This window comes from Naumovozyma castellii, chromosome 10 (genome assembly GCF_000237345.1).
Source record: "Naumovozyma castellii chromosome 10, complete genome".
In the NCBI taxonomy this organism is placed as follows: domain Eukaryota; kingdom Fungi; phylum Ascomycota; class Saccharomycetes; order Saccharomycetales; family Saccharomycetaceae; genus Naumovozyma; species Naumovozyma castellii.
This window is the reverse complement of record NC_016500.1, coordinates 65,991-83,071: the sequence shown is the minus strand read 5'-3', so window position 1 is coordinate 83,071 and position 17,081 is coordinate 65,991. Positions and strand designations below refer to the sequence as shown.

The window sequence follows — 17,081 nt, the reverse complement described above, 5'->3', positions numbered from 1 at the left end:
GTATTAAGAATTATGATTTATTATTATTACTATTAGTTAGGTAATTAGTTAACTAAGAATATAAGTATGTCAATTATTATTTGGTTTGTTGAGTCCAGCCCAGGCCAGCCTGGTCAAGTCGTCATTTTGTTATTTGCTTCTCGTGATCTTTTCTTATGGCTTCCAATATTTGAACCAGATCAGGTTTGAACATGTTCAGTTGATATTGTAATTCGTTAAAATCATTAACGAAAAATTTAAAATAGCATTGATCCAATACTGCAAAGAGAATCTCATTCAATAACTTGTTCGATAATTCATTATAATAGTTTGCAAATATTAGAATATCCAGTAATTCTAATGCAATACCATCATAAAAATGACCATTGAGACCTTTAATCAAAGAGCTCCAAAGCAGCGGTTTTAAGAAATCGATGAAAATGTTCAATTTCAAATGATCTCGTAAATGATAATATAAACCTTGATATCTTTGGAAAAATTTCATTTCAATGGTGGAGTGTGACGAATCTAGATTGGAAGGTGTCGTTTGGTTCTCGAGAAGCCAGTTCACATTACCATAATTTTTAAAATTAAACCATATTCTCCTTGCCATGGCTCTCATCTTGACGCATCTTTCAATGACGATGTACAAGTCACTCTGAACCGTTTCACGGGACGATGGAGTATCATAAAGGCAAAGGTTGTATATGGAAAACCGTAATTCAACCGGTAGACCGAACCATGCTAATGACCGTTTCCTTATCGTCATCAATATAGTATCGTCATCCCAATTTTGCTTGACATCATTCCAAATTAGATCCAATTGATATTTCCTTCTTAGCAAGGCCCTGTTGGCGTATTTTAATTTTTGTAAATCTCGACTTGCCTGTCTTTGTAAAGTGGTTGACTCTTTGAAAATTTGTAGCGATTCTTCATGTTCTGCCATTCGACGTTTATTGTCTTGGATTAAAGAATCCACACTTATATTCTTTCTCAATTTATACGATAGCGAGTCCTCCTCATTAGTCTCGTAAGTATTGGAAGAGAATATGGATGATTCAGAAAGGAAAGATGACGAACGAGCGGAATAGACTGTCGATCTCGTATTGCCGTTCTGGGAGAATGACGCCGTGGACGATGACGATGCCTTCTTGTTGGTAGTCATAGGTACGATGAATGGCACAGCATATGCTATAAGTTCAGAGTCCGTATCTATCGTGATATCATGCGCGGTAGTCCAGTCTGTGCGTGTTGTTTCTGTTGCTCGAGCATTTGTATTGGAGTTTGTTGTCGTGTCCTGTAGTTGGTTTCTTGTTAATTTGTGTCTTGCGTGGAACAGCTTCCTGCTGGGAGAGATGTAGTTTGTGCTCATTGCGAGTGTATGTGGTGTGTTAAAGCGAGTGTGGGTGTGTCAGGGATTTTGGTATGTGCATATATAGAGAGGAGATGAGTTGCTGGTTTGAAGTGAAAAGTTTCACGTTGTTATTTTGTTGTTGTTTGTTTGCGACGCGTTGAAAATAAACGAGCGCAGCCTTTCAGTATAAGGTGACTTATATAGTCTTTTTCTGATAACGTTGTAGTTATATGTGATTGCCTCTCTGATGAGAGTGGGGGCTAGTGTATATGGCCTATCTAATGGTACAACGTATATACGGGGTAGTTTGGACTGAGATTGCCGTCCTAGTGTCTCGCTAGAATGTGCTGTTATAAATATAGAACATATTGTTAAATCATCATTAATGATTTGGCTGCCTTCCTCTTCACATAAATTCTTCACTCATCAGGCTTCTTTAAAGCTATCTTCTCCTCTTCATAAGAATAGTAATCTTGCAGGAATAAGAAAAGTAGGTAGATAGACAAGCACAAGTTTCCACTTATCCACCATACTCATAACCGTGTACGTGTCTCTGGGGTAGTAACCCCTGGTCACAATCTCATAGATACACATCAATGTCGTAATGGACGCATTCATACCGTACCAATACAACCATCTCTTCAAGTTCTTGGAGCTTCGATGGTCACTCAAATGCCATATGAAATAGAAGAATAAGGGCAGTTGAAAGACCAACTCGAATCCCACACACCATTGCAACCACAATGGTTTCTCCCGCAACAGGAAATCATTGTTCTTTGAAATGTGCCACTCCACAAGGTTCCTTGCCATTTGATACTCTGAAGGGAGTATCACTGAAGAATCAATGAAGATGGTGATTGGGATGTGTAGTGTGAAGTAGTAGTAATAGAACCCTCTTTCTCTTTTGGATAGCCCGCCCATTCTTGTCATTCTTGTCTATCTTGTTAGCGTACTGTTTACCATTAATCGATGTCCTTTTTAACATGGACGTTAAATGATTACTTAAACGAGACTGACAGACTTAACGATGCACCGATAAACGCCAAGACCAATTGAATATATAGTCATATTACGAATCCTTCCACAATCATCATATTATCTATACTGTATGTCTCGATAAGATAATACCTGGAACATTATCTCTTCATGTGACGCGCATGATAAGAATCACCCCTCGAGGAAAGAACATGATAACAAGAATTAATACATAAACAGCTTGTTACTGATTCACTTGCTATCAAAGAAAAACAAGCTCAATCAAAAAATAAAGTATGTCATCACAGGGAGAACATTTGGTTATCGTCGGTGCTGGTATTATCGGTATCACCATTGCACATCAATTACTGCTTCAAGATGCAGACGAAAACAATTTCAACAAGATTACATTTGTGGCAAACCACTTCCCTCACGACCAACCGCTGTCTCATGACTATACCTCACCTTGGGCAGGTGCACATTTCAGACCGTTTCCTCATAAGAAAGACACATATGAGTCCGACAAAAGAGAATCAGGGTATACTCGTGTCACTTACAAGTTCTTCCAGGATTTGGTTAAAACCCATCCTGAATCTACCATTGAGTTCATGATGGGTGTCGATTGGTTAGAGGATCCCACCCCAGAATACGAAAATTTGGGACCTGGGTATCAAAATGATGGTATTTTAACCTTTACAAAATTGCCAAAGGAGCAATTACCCAAGGGAATCCAATTTGGATGTGAGTACACCACTTACTGTCTTAATGCTCCTAAATATTTGAATTTCTTAGTGGATCAAATAAAGAAGGTTTCTCTGGACAAGAACATCGAATTGAATTGGGTGAGGACCAAGGGACCTCTCTCCTCCTTGAAGCAGGTAAGGTCATTGCTTCCCGATGGAGATAAGCTCCTGTATATGATTAATGCTACAGGCCAAGGCTTGCAATACGATGGTGGATTGGATCCAGCATCATATCCGATTAGAGGCCAAACTTTATTAGTCAATGCACCGGAGGACCCCAATAAGATTAAGTTTGCTCATGAAACAGTGACTCACCAAGGAAAAGACGGGTCATGGACTTTTGTCATTAAGAGACCAACACCCAAGCGGGACCCTGACGAGAAGGAATTTCCACAGTATATCCTGGGTGGTACCAAGCAGCCTGGTGCCACAGATAGCACAATTAGAAACGAAGACACTGAAGGGCTGATTAGTAGAGCGAGAGTATTATATCCTGAACTAGTGTCTCCTGAGGGTAACATTGATATAGTAAAGGTGAATGTTGGTTTTAGACCAGGTAGGAAGGGCGGCAGCAGAGTCGAATGTGAAAGGATCGACGGATTAAAGATTGTTCATGCTTATGGTATCGCTGGTATGGGGTATGAAGCCTCAGTGGGGATGTCACAACATGTGTTGCAGCTCTTGCATGAATGCACCTAATATATAAACCGCTTTTCTTTATTCATTACATAGTTTATCAATTTCTGACACATGACTCTTCCTTTTTTCGACAATGGCGCAGTGAAAGGAAACTCGAATATATGGAAAATTGGTCAGATCGAGTTATCTTATTTGATTTACAGTACACTCTTAGAAGAAATACCACTTGTCAGACTAATATTTTCATGGCTCAAAGTAAGGATAATGTACCAAACGTTCCTCCAGGATGGAAGGCAGTCTTTGATGACGAATACAGTACATGGTTTTACGTAGATCTCTCTACAAAGGCGTCGCAATGGGAGGCACCCAAGGGAACCACTTGGCCCTCTGAAGCTAAAAGACCTAGTGGACCTCCACCACCACCAAGCTATAATCAAAGCTCGGCTGCCCCACAGCAGCAGCAGCAGCAGCAAGCGAGATACCAACCCCAACCTCAAGCATACCCGCCACAACAGGCAAGGTATCAACCGCAACCTCAAATGTACCCACCACAGCCAGTTTATTACCAACAACCAGTCATGCAACAACAACCACAACAACAGCAAAGAAGAACTGGTGGTGGTATGATGAACGGTATGATGGGAGTGGGTGCAGGTCTTCTTGGTGGTGTGTTACTATCTGATATGATGGAATCTCATCATCAACCTCAAGTCATTGAAGAAAATAACTATTATAACGACGATAATAACAATGATTATGGTAATGATGGGGGGTATGATGGTGGATTCGATGGTGGATTCGATGGAGGTGATTGGTGATTGAATAAATGTTTATTTTTTCTGTGTCTATTAGTTATATAGTTTACATATATCGTTCAAAGAGGGTGGAATACCAGCCTGCAAGCTTCAAGAAGTCCAGATTTGACACCACTCCTTTTTGTTACAGTTCTGCATATGTAATTTAAACTTTCATTTTCTGCTGATGACTGAAAGCCATCCTTCTTCACTTGAACATGGATGGACGATAATGGACGTGGATCTCTTGGCACTTTGTTGCCGGATGAAAAAATTATCTTAAATTGGACCACTACCTCAACATCAAAAGTATGATCATTAACAATCGCGTCTCCTCGAAGAACTAGTAGCTCGGGATGATTAGGGTCACGCCTGGAGGTGGTCAAATAGTCAAATTCGGAAGAAAGATAATCAAATACGCCAAGCCTCTTAAAATAAAGTCTGTCGAATTCATAACAGGAAAATATTATTAGATTGGCATTTAATGGAGGGCTTTCTTCCAAAAGTGGTCCGATATTACGCTTTAAATCTGGTGAGATGTTAGTTATATGATAGTCGCTGATAGTCAAAGCAGATAACTTATAGTTCACCTGCAATTCAATGGAGAAATTTGTGTCCTTGTTTCTAGTAAACTTAAACTCACATGTGATTGATCCTTCATTTTCTGACTCTGTAGATTCTTCGCCAGAGTTAATTGATAGAGTCATGTAGGGGAAAGTATATTTCTTCATATATTGAATACGAGACTGTAATGTCAATATGGGCAAAGTGTCATATTTAGAACTCCTCACATTCGAAGAAGTGGGATCCTTCACAATGGATAAAATATCTTTAAAGAGAGCAATACCATTAGAGTCCAAAGTTGCTCTTATATTGGCATTGATCTCATCGGCCTTACTGGTTTCTTTATCCGCTTCTCCTGCATTCTCATCAACCAGATCAGATTCTTTATATTTGGCAATCTCTTCTAGGAGAAGATTTCTTTCCCGAAGCAATGCCTCTTTCTCATCTTGCAATTTTAGCTTCTGCCTTTCATTGGCGTCCAGCAATTCAAAATTGGACTGTTCGTTGCCAATAATTGAAGAGTTGGAATGCGTTCCTGAATCTCCTCCGTCCAATTTGGAGAGTTCTATACCTGATACCAGATCAGAAGTGAAATCCATTCATATATCAATCAACATCCACCTTATCATAGTCGTCTTCAATTGAGATGAGAACTGAAATAATACAGATATTAATTATTTGTTTATTTGTTTATTTTTCTGTTAGGTCTCTAACTAAGCCCTATTATGTTTAACCCTAAAAGGGCTAGATTCCAAGTTTACCACTTACCGGGTAACAACAAAATAGGATAACCTATAAGGATGAATTAAATCATCAGCACCGAGTCAACTCCATAGGAAACTACACTCTGCATCGTATAACTTCCTCTCGAGCACTTCTTACACTCAAGTTAGAAGCTTATTAACAAATCATAGTAATAGCAATGCTAAGATCCGTCGTTACCAAACGTTCATTTTCTATCTCCGTCCCTTCATGGGCTGCTAAGACAGTCCAACATGATGTTGTCATTATCGGTGGTGGTCCAGGTGGTTATGTAGCCGCCATTAAGGCTGCCCAATTGGGCCTCAACACTGCTTGTGTCGAGAAGAGAGGAAAATTGGGTGGTACGTGTCTTAATGTCGGATGTATCCCATCTAAGGCTCTATTGAATAATTCATTGATGTATCATCAAATGAAGACAGATGTGAAGCAAAGAGGTATTGATGTGGAAGGTGAAGTAAAATTAAACATGGACCAATTCCAAAAGGCCAAGGATAAAGTTGTGGGTCAGTTGACTGGTGGCGTTGAGATGCTTTTCAAAAAATATAAAGTCACTTATTATAAGGGTAATGGTTCCTTTGAAGATGAACATACAGTGAAAGTGAGCCCTGTGGAAGGGTTAGCCGGAACCGTCGCTGAAGAGACCTTGTTGGACACTAAGAATGTCATTATTGCTACAGGTTCTGAAGTGACTCCATTCCCTGGTATTAAAATCGACGAGGAAAGAATCGTTTCATCTACGGGTGCTCTATCCTTAAAGGAAATTCCAAAGAGAATGGCCATTATTGGTGGTGGTATTATTGGTTTGGAAATGGGGTCTGTGTACAATAGAATTGGGTCAAAAGTTTCCGTTCTAGAATATCAAGGTCAAATTGGTGCATCCATGGATGGAGAAGTCGCCAAGTCTACTCAAAAATTCTTGAAAAAGCAAGGAATTGATTTTAAATTAAATACTAAAGTTATATCGGCAGAAAGAAATGGCGATGTGGTTGATATTGTTGTTGAAGATGTGAAGTCAGGTAAAAAGGAAAACATTCAAGCTGATGTTCTATTAGTCGCCGTGGGTAGAAGGCCATACTTAGAAGGTCTTAATGCAGAAAAATTAGGTCTTGATGTGGATAAGAAGGGTCGTCTTGTCATCGATGACTTATTCAATACTAAATTCCCACATATCAAGGTGATTGGTGATGTTACATTTGGTCCAATGCTAGCTCACAAGGCTGAAGATGAAGGGATTGCCGCTGCTGAAATTATCAAGACTGGGCATGGGCACGTAAATTATAATAATATTCCATCTGTTATGTATTCGCATCCAGAAGTTGCCTGGGTTGGCCAAACTGAAGAACAACTAAAGGATGCTGGCATCAGTTATAAGGTTGGTAAATTCCCATTTATTGCCAACTCAAGGGCCAAGACTAATTTGGATACTGAAGGTTTCGTTAAGATTCTTATTGATGCTGAAACTGAGCGTTTGTTAGGTGCTCATATCATTGGTCCAAATGCTGGTGAAATGATAGCTGAAGCTGGTCTAGCCTTAGAGTATGGGGCATCCGCTGAAGATATTGCCAGAGTATGTCATGCTCATCCAACTTTATCAGAAGCTTTCAAAGAAGCAAATTTGGCTGCATATTCCCAACCAATTAATTTCTAAGTTGATAACGAACAAAGAAAAAATGTCTTTTCTCTCTCTATTATAATTATTCCTATTCTATTTATTATAACGACAAATCGAAATTGGTTTACCTATTTCAAATTTCTTTCGAGATTATCTTATCCAATACATTGTTAATAAAATATAATAATATTTTTAGTACTTTTTAATATTCTAAACATGCATTATTTTTAAATTACATAAATTGGTAACATACATTGCCATATTCTCCCCTTGGCATCAAAATTTCTTTCTCATCATTTTAGTTTTCTTAAAGTGACCTTTTTTACCACTTGTTTTTTGAACTTGAATCTCGGAATATTTTCTCTTGAAATACTTATTTGTATCGTCATCACCCATTAACGTCTCTAACATCGTCGACTTTCTTTGTTTGTTTGTTAATCTGCTACTAAAGAATTCTGCCTTGTTATCGATAATAGTTCCTACTGCAAATCTGTCCGGTACCTGCCAACGATCTTTCTTATAGTGTCTCTTTGGATCCAAGGCGGCACGATGTTTCAGTAATAAAAGATCCCTTTCTGTTTCTCTTCGTAACTTATCGTCTGGCTTGGGGAGGGTGAACCAATCACTACTGGAAGCAGCACTGCCAGATTTCTTCTGTTCATCGAGATTGAGGCCGAGCTTCAATTTCTTTTCATTTTTCTGCTCTTTCTTGCTTGCCAAGCTATCAAATTCATTCTCTAATTTAGGTAAGGCGTTCAGATTCTTCTCGATCTTTTCGAATTCCTCTTCTGTGTTGGCTCCTTTGCCATCCTCGAAGTGAAGCTTATCAGATGAAAAATCAGTCGAGTTATTCTCAAGTTGGTGGGAGTCACCTGTTGGAGCTTTCGATTCCAGTTTTTTCAATGCACCAAACAATGCATCAATACTAGTGTTTTCGTCCATGTGTGGGATTCTATATATCCTTTACCTGTCGTAGTTTCTTCCTTAGTGGAAGTTCTAAAGTTGTATGTTCTTTTATTTGCAGGTTTAAATTTTTCAGCTCATCGCTCACTTCAAATTTACCGTTTATTCGTGTGTCCGGGTTGCTAATACGAAGTCGTAGAATACCAAAACAGTATATTACCATTCCCTCCTGTTCGAAGCACCAGTTTTCTTCATAGTAGACAGTTCCCCATGCCACAGTTCTTGTTTTAGCCCCTGTAAGGTTTAATAAAGTGTTATGGTATATTTTGTTTTATAACCTACTAGATGAAAAAAATTTGGTGAATCTTTAGGCGATATCTTGAATGTTTTGATTAACGACGCTCAATAAACAAAGTACTTAAAACTTCAAGCAAACCTTTATTGAAAACAAGAGTCCCTTGGGTCTCGGAGGTTATTTTACTCCCAAATTTTCTTGGGTGAGAGTTCCAACCGCCTAACTGATCCGAGCAGAAAAGTAGTTATAAAGTTGTTCTCAGACTCTAGGGGCTTGTCGAAAATGAACAATATTTCCTTGCTTGTGTAACCCCAATTGCAAAATTGTTTATTAAAATTTTTGCTGACAACAAGATAGCTTTATTTTCAGTACTAAGCCTAGTTTACGCAGAGATACATAAATACAGAAACATAGCACGTGACCTACGTTTAAGCTCAAGATGATTATTCTCTTGCACGCCTTATATTTTGACCAATCCAATATAAACAACTAAAAATCTACATTTTCGAAACTTCAAGCCTTACAAGACAAAGGATAATCAGGTAAGCGTATATGATAAACTCATTAACAATCATAAAATATATTAAGATCAACTAAATATTGTTACATGTATGTTGTAATTAACCATTTGAAAGTTTTCCCTTCTTTTACCGCAATCGCTATTCGGAAGAACCGACGTCATTTATGTGTATTCTTTCGTTTTTGATTAGTCGAATGTCTATCTATATCCTGGTCAATGGAATCCTCAGGAGTCCTACTCTTTTCGTTACTTATCTTTGTCCAATTCTCAGTGTCTTTTGTTCGATTGTTGATCACATTATGATTCAACGAACGTAACGCGTCTGAAGTTGATCTCGATTTTTTCCTATTTAAATATTCCTTCACTTTCTCAGGAGTTCTGTAAAATGGATTGCTCTTAGATTTCTTCCTCGTCTGTTTCGGCTGCCTCTTGCTTGTACCATCCGGTTCAATACCGAATAAGTTGTGTAGATTTGTCAACTCTTCCTCTATTCGTTCGTATTCGGGAGTAGCATGCTGTGTTGTATTGGAGCTCACTTCCCGGCTCTCCTCATTTAGTATATTAACAGGCTCGGTAGAAAAGTATTCAGAAAGATCCATAGCGTTGGTTTAGGTTCGGGATTCCTGTATTGTATTTGAGGTTAAATGTTTGTTTATATCGAGAAAATCGCTCCTTATCATATTAAATTTCTGATTCAGATGAATCTTGGCGGAGTTTATTTCCGCGCATAATAAAGAACTCCGCCGAAGACGCGTCTGTAAATTTAATTTTAATCTACTTATTTATGGAGGGTCACAAGATATCTATCAGTTTTAATGGAATATTATTGACTATATATTTATGTAATGTGTTATTCTTTTTCCCCCTCTCTGTGTGATCGAGTCGTTAGCTTTCTAGAAGAAAAATTATGGTAACTACCCCGGCCGTCTCTTAAAGGAACAGTTAAATCCATTGTTTGCTCATAATTACTTGACGTCAGGGATAAAATGTTTCCAATATTGGCTCTATTCAATATTTCTCTTGTATTATTTATATCTTCATTTGTTCCCCACTTATGTCGAGGGACAGGGGTCGAATGGGTCCTTTTTTGTAGGATGCTTCTCCATGATTTAGGGTCAGACGAAAAGTAAGCTAAATCTTCATCTTTGGGTATATCAAAAGGATCAGAAGTAGAGTTATTTTGTATTGCATAAAAGGGAGTGTCATAATTATCATAAGGTTGTTTTTTTCTCTCAGTTTGAACTGAATTCCTTGGAATATGGACTCTTGGGTTCCTAACTTGATCTTCATTATCCATAGACTCCTTTTTAAATGATAGTTTCCTTTTAATAAAATGTGGAATTGCTTTAACATCAAACCCAGTTATTGATTTTCTTCTAGTTTGGTTTGGATTAGCTATGCCATTGTTAAAAGTACTATTTTGGTTAGTGTGTGCAATGTTGAAACTTGTTTCGGTAACTGCAGCAGTATAATAATCAGTGTTGTTATTTGTCTTAATATTGGGATACAGCCGTTTTCCATCTTCTAGACTTTTTTCTTGGGGTGAATCAAAACTAGATATTTTCTCGGCACCCAGGTATAAATTCTTTAATTCAGATGATAATAAAGTTGTTGAAACATAGTTTGGTTCATTTTGAAAGTGATGTCCGTCAGTGTCTTCTCCAGGTATAATATGATAATTTCTATTGGGGTTTCGGGACTGGCTCTTTTTAGAATTAGCTGCTGTACTACGAAGTTCCATGTTTGATTGAACTAGTGGCACAGATGTCGGTTCTTCAAAGTTTATTATTTTTTTAGGGAAGTGTTCAGTGGTTGTCAAATTGGAATATAATTCAAATAAATATAATAGCTTTTTGTGTGGTATCCCAAATTTCTTTGCCAAAAAAATAGTTTGATAGAATAGAAGATCTACAGGGTATTCAATTTTGTTGTAGAAACAGTATACCTCGAATGGCAATGAAAGCTCTAAAGATTCTTTTCCAATTACCGAGCTTTTTATGTCTAACTTTAATTGTTTATAGTGTTTAATAATTGCATCGGAATTAATTGAGTTTTTCTTTTTGTCATAAGGAGCTTCCCCATTAAAATAAAGTTTAGCCTGACATTGTTTATAACAGATATCAACCAATTCATGGACAAGATCCCTAAATAAATCTCTACTGGGCTTGTCCTGTAAAAGTTTTTCATAATCTGTTCTATTGAATATGATTGATAGAATATTTAATGAAATTTTTGGGAAAACATTCTCCCACGTTTTCAAAGCCATATCTTTGGGATTTTCCAGCATAATAGTTTTTATCCATTTAGTGTGCTTAACATGTTTGATTATATTTAATGTGTTTGAATCCTTTGTCAACTCAACGTGGACATTGTTATAATTTTTTTGAATTGCTCTATCTCCTCTATAATGTTTTGCTAAGTATGTTGAACCAAAATACAATATGCAATGATCCTCGTTTAAAATAATATATGAGCCAGGGTACAGTCTCCGGCATTCAACCTCACATAATATGGATAAGACGCATTTGCACCTATTCTTGAAATATTCGAGGGCAATCAGTTCTAACTCACATCCAAAATCTGCACTTATTAGAACAGTTGTATTTACAGTTGAGTAATTTGATAATTCTTGACAATGTTTCTTCAAAGATTCAATTGAACTGGCTGATATTACCATTACATCAACATCGTATGGGCCACTATTGTTGTCAATTTTTCCAACGCTTAAGAAATGGTTTTTCAGTCTTGTAATATCTTTAAAAAGTCTATTTGGATAGTAAGAACTCTCGCCTAGCTTGGTTGATCTCCATTTAATTTCCCCATTTTCTATTGTACCTGGTGATACTAGAAGAACAAAAGAGTTTTCTAAGTATAACCTCCAAGCCAAGAATTCGATAGATGGGGTTTCAGCCACTTTATATTATTTGAAAATTTGTTAGTAATCCATGTTAATTCTTCAAAAACAAATCAAGGTTTTCATACCGATAATGCATGATAATTGGCCTTTAAACATTTTAAGTTAAGGTGTTTTATGTCACCTTGTCTGGAACCTTTTAATTTCCCAGAATAGGTTGGTTAATTAATCTGTTTTTGGGTTTTAGGTTCAAAAAATACTGTCGCAAAATAAAATTTAAAAATTATGTAAAGATAAAAAAATAAATAAATAGTCTAAAAATTGTTAGGTTGATTTTCATGAACTTAACTGATCCTTAAAAATCAGAGCATTTTCTAATCTTTACACTTGTTACAGCTATCTGTCCCTTCAATTTTTTTCTAGAATAAATTTAGTGCCACAAAATTAACCGAAGACAGAATAAACCACAGTTCGACGGCAGAAAAAAAGACCTAGACATTATTACTCTTTAGTTCTCGTGAGCTAGACAATTTCCTGACTGTGAGTTCCACACCATAAAGGGAAGAGCATTGGGTTTATTGAAATGCTAACAAAACTCTGTCGAAAAAAACAAAAAAACCTTATTTTAACTACCCAAGGAAATTTATGGATACGTACATTCTCTTTACTTACCAACTCTGCTTTCTTAACTGCAACAAGTTTTTTTTCCACTATTACTTGAACTTTCTCCAAGGTAACTCTGATGTTGGCGATTGTAGCACGAAGACCATTTTTTCAAACCATACACCGTAAGGAATAAATGTATCTATACACGAGATACCAGGGTTTCTTTTTTTCATTTCGAACAAATTCATTAAGACAGCTGGATGAATGGCTCTGTGAAGGTAGGCGATATACTGCCAATTTGCAACTATAACAAATGTTCGGGCCTACTCATATGTTGCCTTCCCTAAATATTCTTATCTACTTATTTCTTGAAGCGTTACATGGCGATCTTAAAAGAATATGTGCTTCTATACATACAATAATTGACAATAACTTATACCATCCTGTCCTTACATTTTTTTGAAGCGATTTTTGAAAAGTCCGACGACGCGTAAAATATAATCACCGTTCTAAGACATTGTCTTCGTTAAAATTTTAGGAACCAGTAGCGTTCAACAAAAAGTCTATTATTACATTATATCACACCAAGTCTATATCATATATAAGTGTTGTATCCGTGGAAGTTCCTTGCCAACCACGGTTCCCACTTGTACTTACCATAAATCTACAAGTCGGATCTACGTACATATTAGAAATGGTACCACCATGGTGACCTGGGACAATTAAGAATGGGACTGTAGAACCTTTCGTGTCCTTCTCCTCTATATTATACAATCTAATATTATCCTTTGAAGCGCATAGAATTTGTTTATTATTTGGCATAGACCGTACACAGGATACCGGTCCTGAAATGCTTGGTAATTTCAATGTGTTGCTAGGTTTAGAAGGCATTTTAACATTGAATTCTTCAACACATGCATTTCTTCTCCCTGCATAGATTCGATCACCATCTGCGCTCCAACATGCGGATAGACACCAAGGAGGGGTATTTGGCCCTCTTTCAAAATTTATTACTGGTGAATTCGAATTACGCCTGTCCCAAAGATGAAGTGACCCATTTAGACCAGAGGTCATAAATACGGATTGATCATAGACAATATTGAGAGTCGTGCTAGAAATTTGGGGAGTGCCACTTGTACTAGCGTTTATTTTGCTTTCATCATCATCATTGGGGTGTGAAGTTGCGTCCATGTCCTCATCATCATCATCTCCAAACAATGAGTCAATATCATCGTCCGCATCTTCACTCGACTTAACTACTGATCGAATATCATTCAAAGATATGGAAGAATATAATGGTCTCATTTCTAAAGCTGATAACTCGGAGGTGGCTCCCTTAAACCCATTGATCCTTTTCCCGGTTTGTAAATCCCACTCCAAAATTTTTCTATCCCAAGAACCACTAATAAATTTATCTTCATCACCATTAAGTCTTAGTATATTAACCACATTAGAATGGCCCTCAGGGCCCTCTTTGAAATAATGAGAAATGTTTCCCTCCATATATCGTACACCTTGCATAGTGATACCACCGTTATTCAAACCACTCAGTAAGAAGAGTGCTTCACTTTGAACTTCTAATGAATAAACGGGACTAACTTTTGGTTCGTATTCTTTATTATTAGCTGTAATTTTCATTTGGGATTTCCTTTGTGGGATTTCGTTCTCCCAATAAGATTGCAATATCCCAGCATTTTGAATAGACTCTGCTAAGGAATGTTTTTGTAATATCGTTAGTGATAATTTTCCTTCCAAAGTGTTTAGTAAATCATATTTTCTAATATACCCGTCATTACCACCAAGAAATAAATATTTTAAACCTTTCGTAACAGCTAGAGCATTCACATGTGTTTGAATAGGAATCGCAGCCGATGGATACATGGAATATGATTCCGCAATCTTGGAGGACTGCAACATTTGCAAATAGTAGTTGTACACTTTCTCTGTTAGGGGAGTGCTGCTCTTTTCAACGGAGGGACTCTTGGAACCGACATCATTTGTTGAAGAACCTGATTCTTCATTAGCACCCTTCTCCCCCGTAGTTTCCGATGTTTCTTTATTACTATTGTCATCTTCACTCAATTCATTGGTCTTATTTCCATTGTTATTAATTTCATTTTGGGTACTATCCTTAAGTTGCCTATTGTCTTCCTCATCATCGTTGTTTTCATCATCCTCATCTTCGTCGTCCATATCCTCATCTTCATCGTCATTTTGGTCATTATCAGCATCCTCATCTTCATCATCTTCACCATTTTCATCGTCCTCGTCCTCATCTTGTTGTGATTCATCACCGCCAATATTAACTTCACCGTCAATCATGCCTGTTTCGTCATCATCATCCTCTTCTTCTTCCTCCTCATCTAGATCTTCTTCAACCACTTGGTTCTGGTTTAAAATATCGTCGACATCATCCATTTTTGTTTAATGACTAATTATTACTAATCTGAGCTAGCTCAATTGACTTACGTTCATTGAAATGGTAGCGTTACTAGGAACTTCCTGTAAAGTTAGTTTAATAATTTCCATTGATTAGATTTCTAAGATACAAATTACCCGACTTTTGGTCAACCAGCCCTAAGCAGCCCTTATTAACCAAACCCTAATATAGGGCTTACAAGCAACAACTGTTACCCCGCTCTCGGACTTTAGGGGCCATTTCGTTTAAATTCCGCTATTTATTTTTCACTGAAAAACTCGTTTGGCATATTTGTAGAGTACGTAAGCGCATCGATGTCTCGTTTAACTATACTGATTGATTATACAACAAAACAAAGAAACGAAGGTGCAATCAAACGAATCCTATTCTCATCGGTTTTTATTTGACACACTGCTCCACTTCATGCAACGAGCTATATATATATCTCTTGTGATCCTCTGCTGTATACATTATTTCTTACGTATTCGTCCCTTGCTGACTTCGAGAAACAAAGTTTCATCTAAATAGATCAGTTCCATCAATCAAACACACACACATACACGCAAGCAATCATGGATTTGGTTCTTGAAGTGATCGATAATTATGTCTTCGACAAGCTTTATGCCACCATGCTACCGGTCTCTCTCGCTAGTAAAGTTCCGCCAGCATGGATGTCTATCCTAGATTTAAACGATGGATCGCTGGCAAACAACGGTACGTTACTCAATGAAACTTTGGGTTTAATGAACCAATTCAAAGTTAACAAGGATATCTACGGTGTCACCCCATACATTTTTGACTGGACTCCTACCACATTTCAATCCATATTTTATCGTGGCAACATTCTTAGAGAATTCTTTTCTCTTTGGATCATCGTAACGATCTTTGGTTGGCTACTGTACTTCTCCATGGCTTCTCTAAGTTATCTCTTCGTCTTTGACAGAACGATCTTCAACCATCCAAGATACTTAAAGAATCAAATGGCCTTGGAGATACAACTTGCCATGTCTGCCATCCCAGTGATGTCTGTCCTAACGGTGCCTTGGTTTCTCATGGAAATCAATGGTCACTCCAAATTATATTTCTCTTTAGATTTCACCTCTAAGACTGCCATCAAGAAAAATGCCATCGAGATCGCCTCATTCATCTTCTTCACAGACTGTGGGATTTACTTAGCACATAGATGGCTGCATTGGCCACGAGTATACAAGGCCCTACACAAGCCACATCACAAATGGCTTGTATGTACACCTTTCGCATCTCACGCATTCCATCCTGTGGACGGATATTTCCAATCCCTGGCATACCATGTATACCCTGTCCTTCTACCATTAAATAAATTGACTTATTTGATTCTATTCACGTTCGTCAACTTCTGGACTGTCATGATTCATGATGGGAACCACATGTCCAATAATGCTATTGTCAACGGGACCGCATGTCATACAGTGCACCATCTATATTTCAATTACAACTATGGACAATTCACCACTTTATGGGACAGATTGGGAGGATCATATCGTAGACCCGATGACAATTTGTTCGGTGAGAAGGGCAAAGATGAAAAGACTTGGAAGGCTCAAGAAAACGAAATTCAATCCTATATTGATTTGATGGAGGGAGATGATAACGACAGGGTTTACTGCCAGGAGGAAGAAAACAAGAAGTTCAATTAGTTGGTGCTTGCTTCACTGTGCCAGACCCATACCATACTATACCACTCATTTATTTATGCAATTATATATTATACAAACATATACAATCGAACACGAAACTTTATTTCTTTATTCCTCATTAATTGAGTTAAGGCTCGGATTGAACTTTGTGTTCCAGTTCTAGAAATTTGTTCAGTTCTTTAACATGTTGCAATTCCTTATTTTGGATCAACCATTGCTTTTGCCAATCGATCTGCGTGTCTTGAACCATCGTGCCAGCTGTTGATTTAGAACCACCTGTAGTGGCATCAGCTTTTCTCAATGGGGACTGTCTGTTATTAGCATTCTCCATTGTCACCTTCAGGTTTCTAATACAATACTATTCATCCACAATGATTGCTCATTAT

General features: G+C 37.5%; 10 protein-coding genes across 10 annotated transcripts; 3 read left to right on the top strand and 7 right to left on the bottom strand.

Annotated features, from left to right (window-relative positions):
- Positions 1-121: 121 nt before the first annotated feature.
- Positions 122-1,351, bottom strand: MLO50 (Mlo50p; the record flags this gene model as incomplete). Its single annotated transcript, XM_003678325.1, has 1 exon — positions 122-1,351. One exon carries the CDS (start codon positions 1,349-1,351, stop codon positions 122-124), a length of 1,230 nt encoding a protein of 409 aa, XP_003678373.1.
- Positions 1,352-2,604: 1,253 nt separating this feature from the next.
- On the top strand, positions 2,605-3,750 carry NCAS0J00530 (FAD-dependent oxidoreductase; the record flags this gene model as incomplete). Its single annotated transcript, XM_003678324.1, has 1 exon — positions 2,605-3,750. The coding sequence occupies one exon, from the start codon at positions 2,605-2,607 to the stop codon at positions 3,748-3,750; it is 1,146 nt and encodes a 381-aa protein (XP_003678372.1).
- Positions 3,751-3,935: 185 nt separating this feature from the next.
- Positions 3,936-4,508, top strand: WWM1 (Wwm1p; the record flags this gene model as incomplete). Its single annotated transcript, XM_003678323.1, has 1 exon — positions 3,936-4,508. The coding sequence occupies one exon, from the start codon at positions 3,936-3,938 to the stop codon at positions 4,506-4,508; it is 573 nt and encodes a 190-aa protein (XP_003678371.1).
- Positions 4,509-4,564: 56 nt separating this feature from the next.
- CTF19 (Ctf19p) lies at positions 4,565-5,647 on the bottom strand (the record flags this gene model as incomplete). The annotated part of the gene is made up of 1 exon (XM_003678322.1): positions 4,565-5,647. The coding sequence occupies one exon, from the start codon at positions 5,645-5,647 to the stop codon at positions 4,565-4,567; it is 1,083 nt and encodes a 360-aa protein (XP_003678370.1).
- Positions 5,648-5,970: 323 nt separating this feature from the next.
- NCAS0J00500 (uncharacterized protein) lies at positions 5,971-7,458 on the top strand (the record flags this gene model as incomplete). The annotated part of the gene is made up of 1 exon (XM_003678321.1): positions 5,971-7,458. One exon carries the CDS (start codon positions 5,971-5,973, stop codon positions 7,456-7,458), a length of 1,488 nt encoding a protein of 495 aa, XP_003678369.1.
- A 240-nt stretch (positions 7,459-7,698) lies between these two features.
- FCF2 (Fcf2p) lies at positions 7,699-8,364 on the bottom strand (the record flags this gene model as incomplete). Its single annotated transcript, XM_003678320.1, has 1 exon — positions 7,699-8,364. One exon carries the CDS (start codon positions 8,362-8,364, stop codon positions 7,699-7,701), a length of 666 nt encoding a protein of 221 aa, XP_003678368.1.
- A 934-nt stretch (positions 8,365-9,298) lies between these two features.
- Positions 9,299-9,739, bottom strand: NCAS0J00480 (uncharacterized protein; the record flags this gene model as incomplete). Its single annotated transcript, XM_003678319.1, has 1 exon — positions 9,299-9,739. The coding sequence occupies one exon, from the start codon at positions 9,737-9,739 to the stop codon at positions 9,299-9,301; it is 441 nt and encodes a 146-aa protein (XP_003678367.1).
- A 251-nt stretch (positions 9,740-9,990) lies between these two features.
- OSW2 (Osw2p) lies at positions 9,991-11,817 on the bottom strand (the record flags this gene model as incomplete). Its single annotated transcript, XM_003678318.1, has 1 exon — positions 9,991-11,817. The coding sequence occupies one exon, from the start codon at positions 11,815-11,817 to the stop codon at positions 9,991-9,993; it is 1,827 nt and encodes a 608-aa protein (XP_003678366.1).
- Positions 11,818-13,179: 1,362 nt separating this feature from the next.
- SPT8 (SAGA complex subunit SPT8) lies at positions 13,180-15,018 on the bottom strand (the record flags this gene model as incomplete). The annotated part of the gene is made up of 1 exon (XM_003678317.1): positions 13,180-15,018. One exon carries the CDS (start codon positions 15,016-15,018, stop codon positions 13,180-13,182), a length of 1,839 nt encoding a protein of 612 aa, XP_003678365.1.
- Positions 15,019-16,822: 1,804 nt separating this feature from the next.
- Positions 16,823-17,026, bottom strand: NCAS0J00440 (uncharacterized protein; the record flags this gene model as incomplete). Its single annotated transcript, XM_003678316.1, has 1 exon — positions 16,823-17,026. One exon carries the CDS (start codon positions 17,024-17,026, stop codon positions 16,823-16,825), a length of 204 nt encoding a protein of 67 aa, XP_003678364.1.
- Between the last annotated feature and the right edge of the window lie 55 nt (positions 17,027-17,081).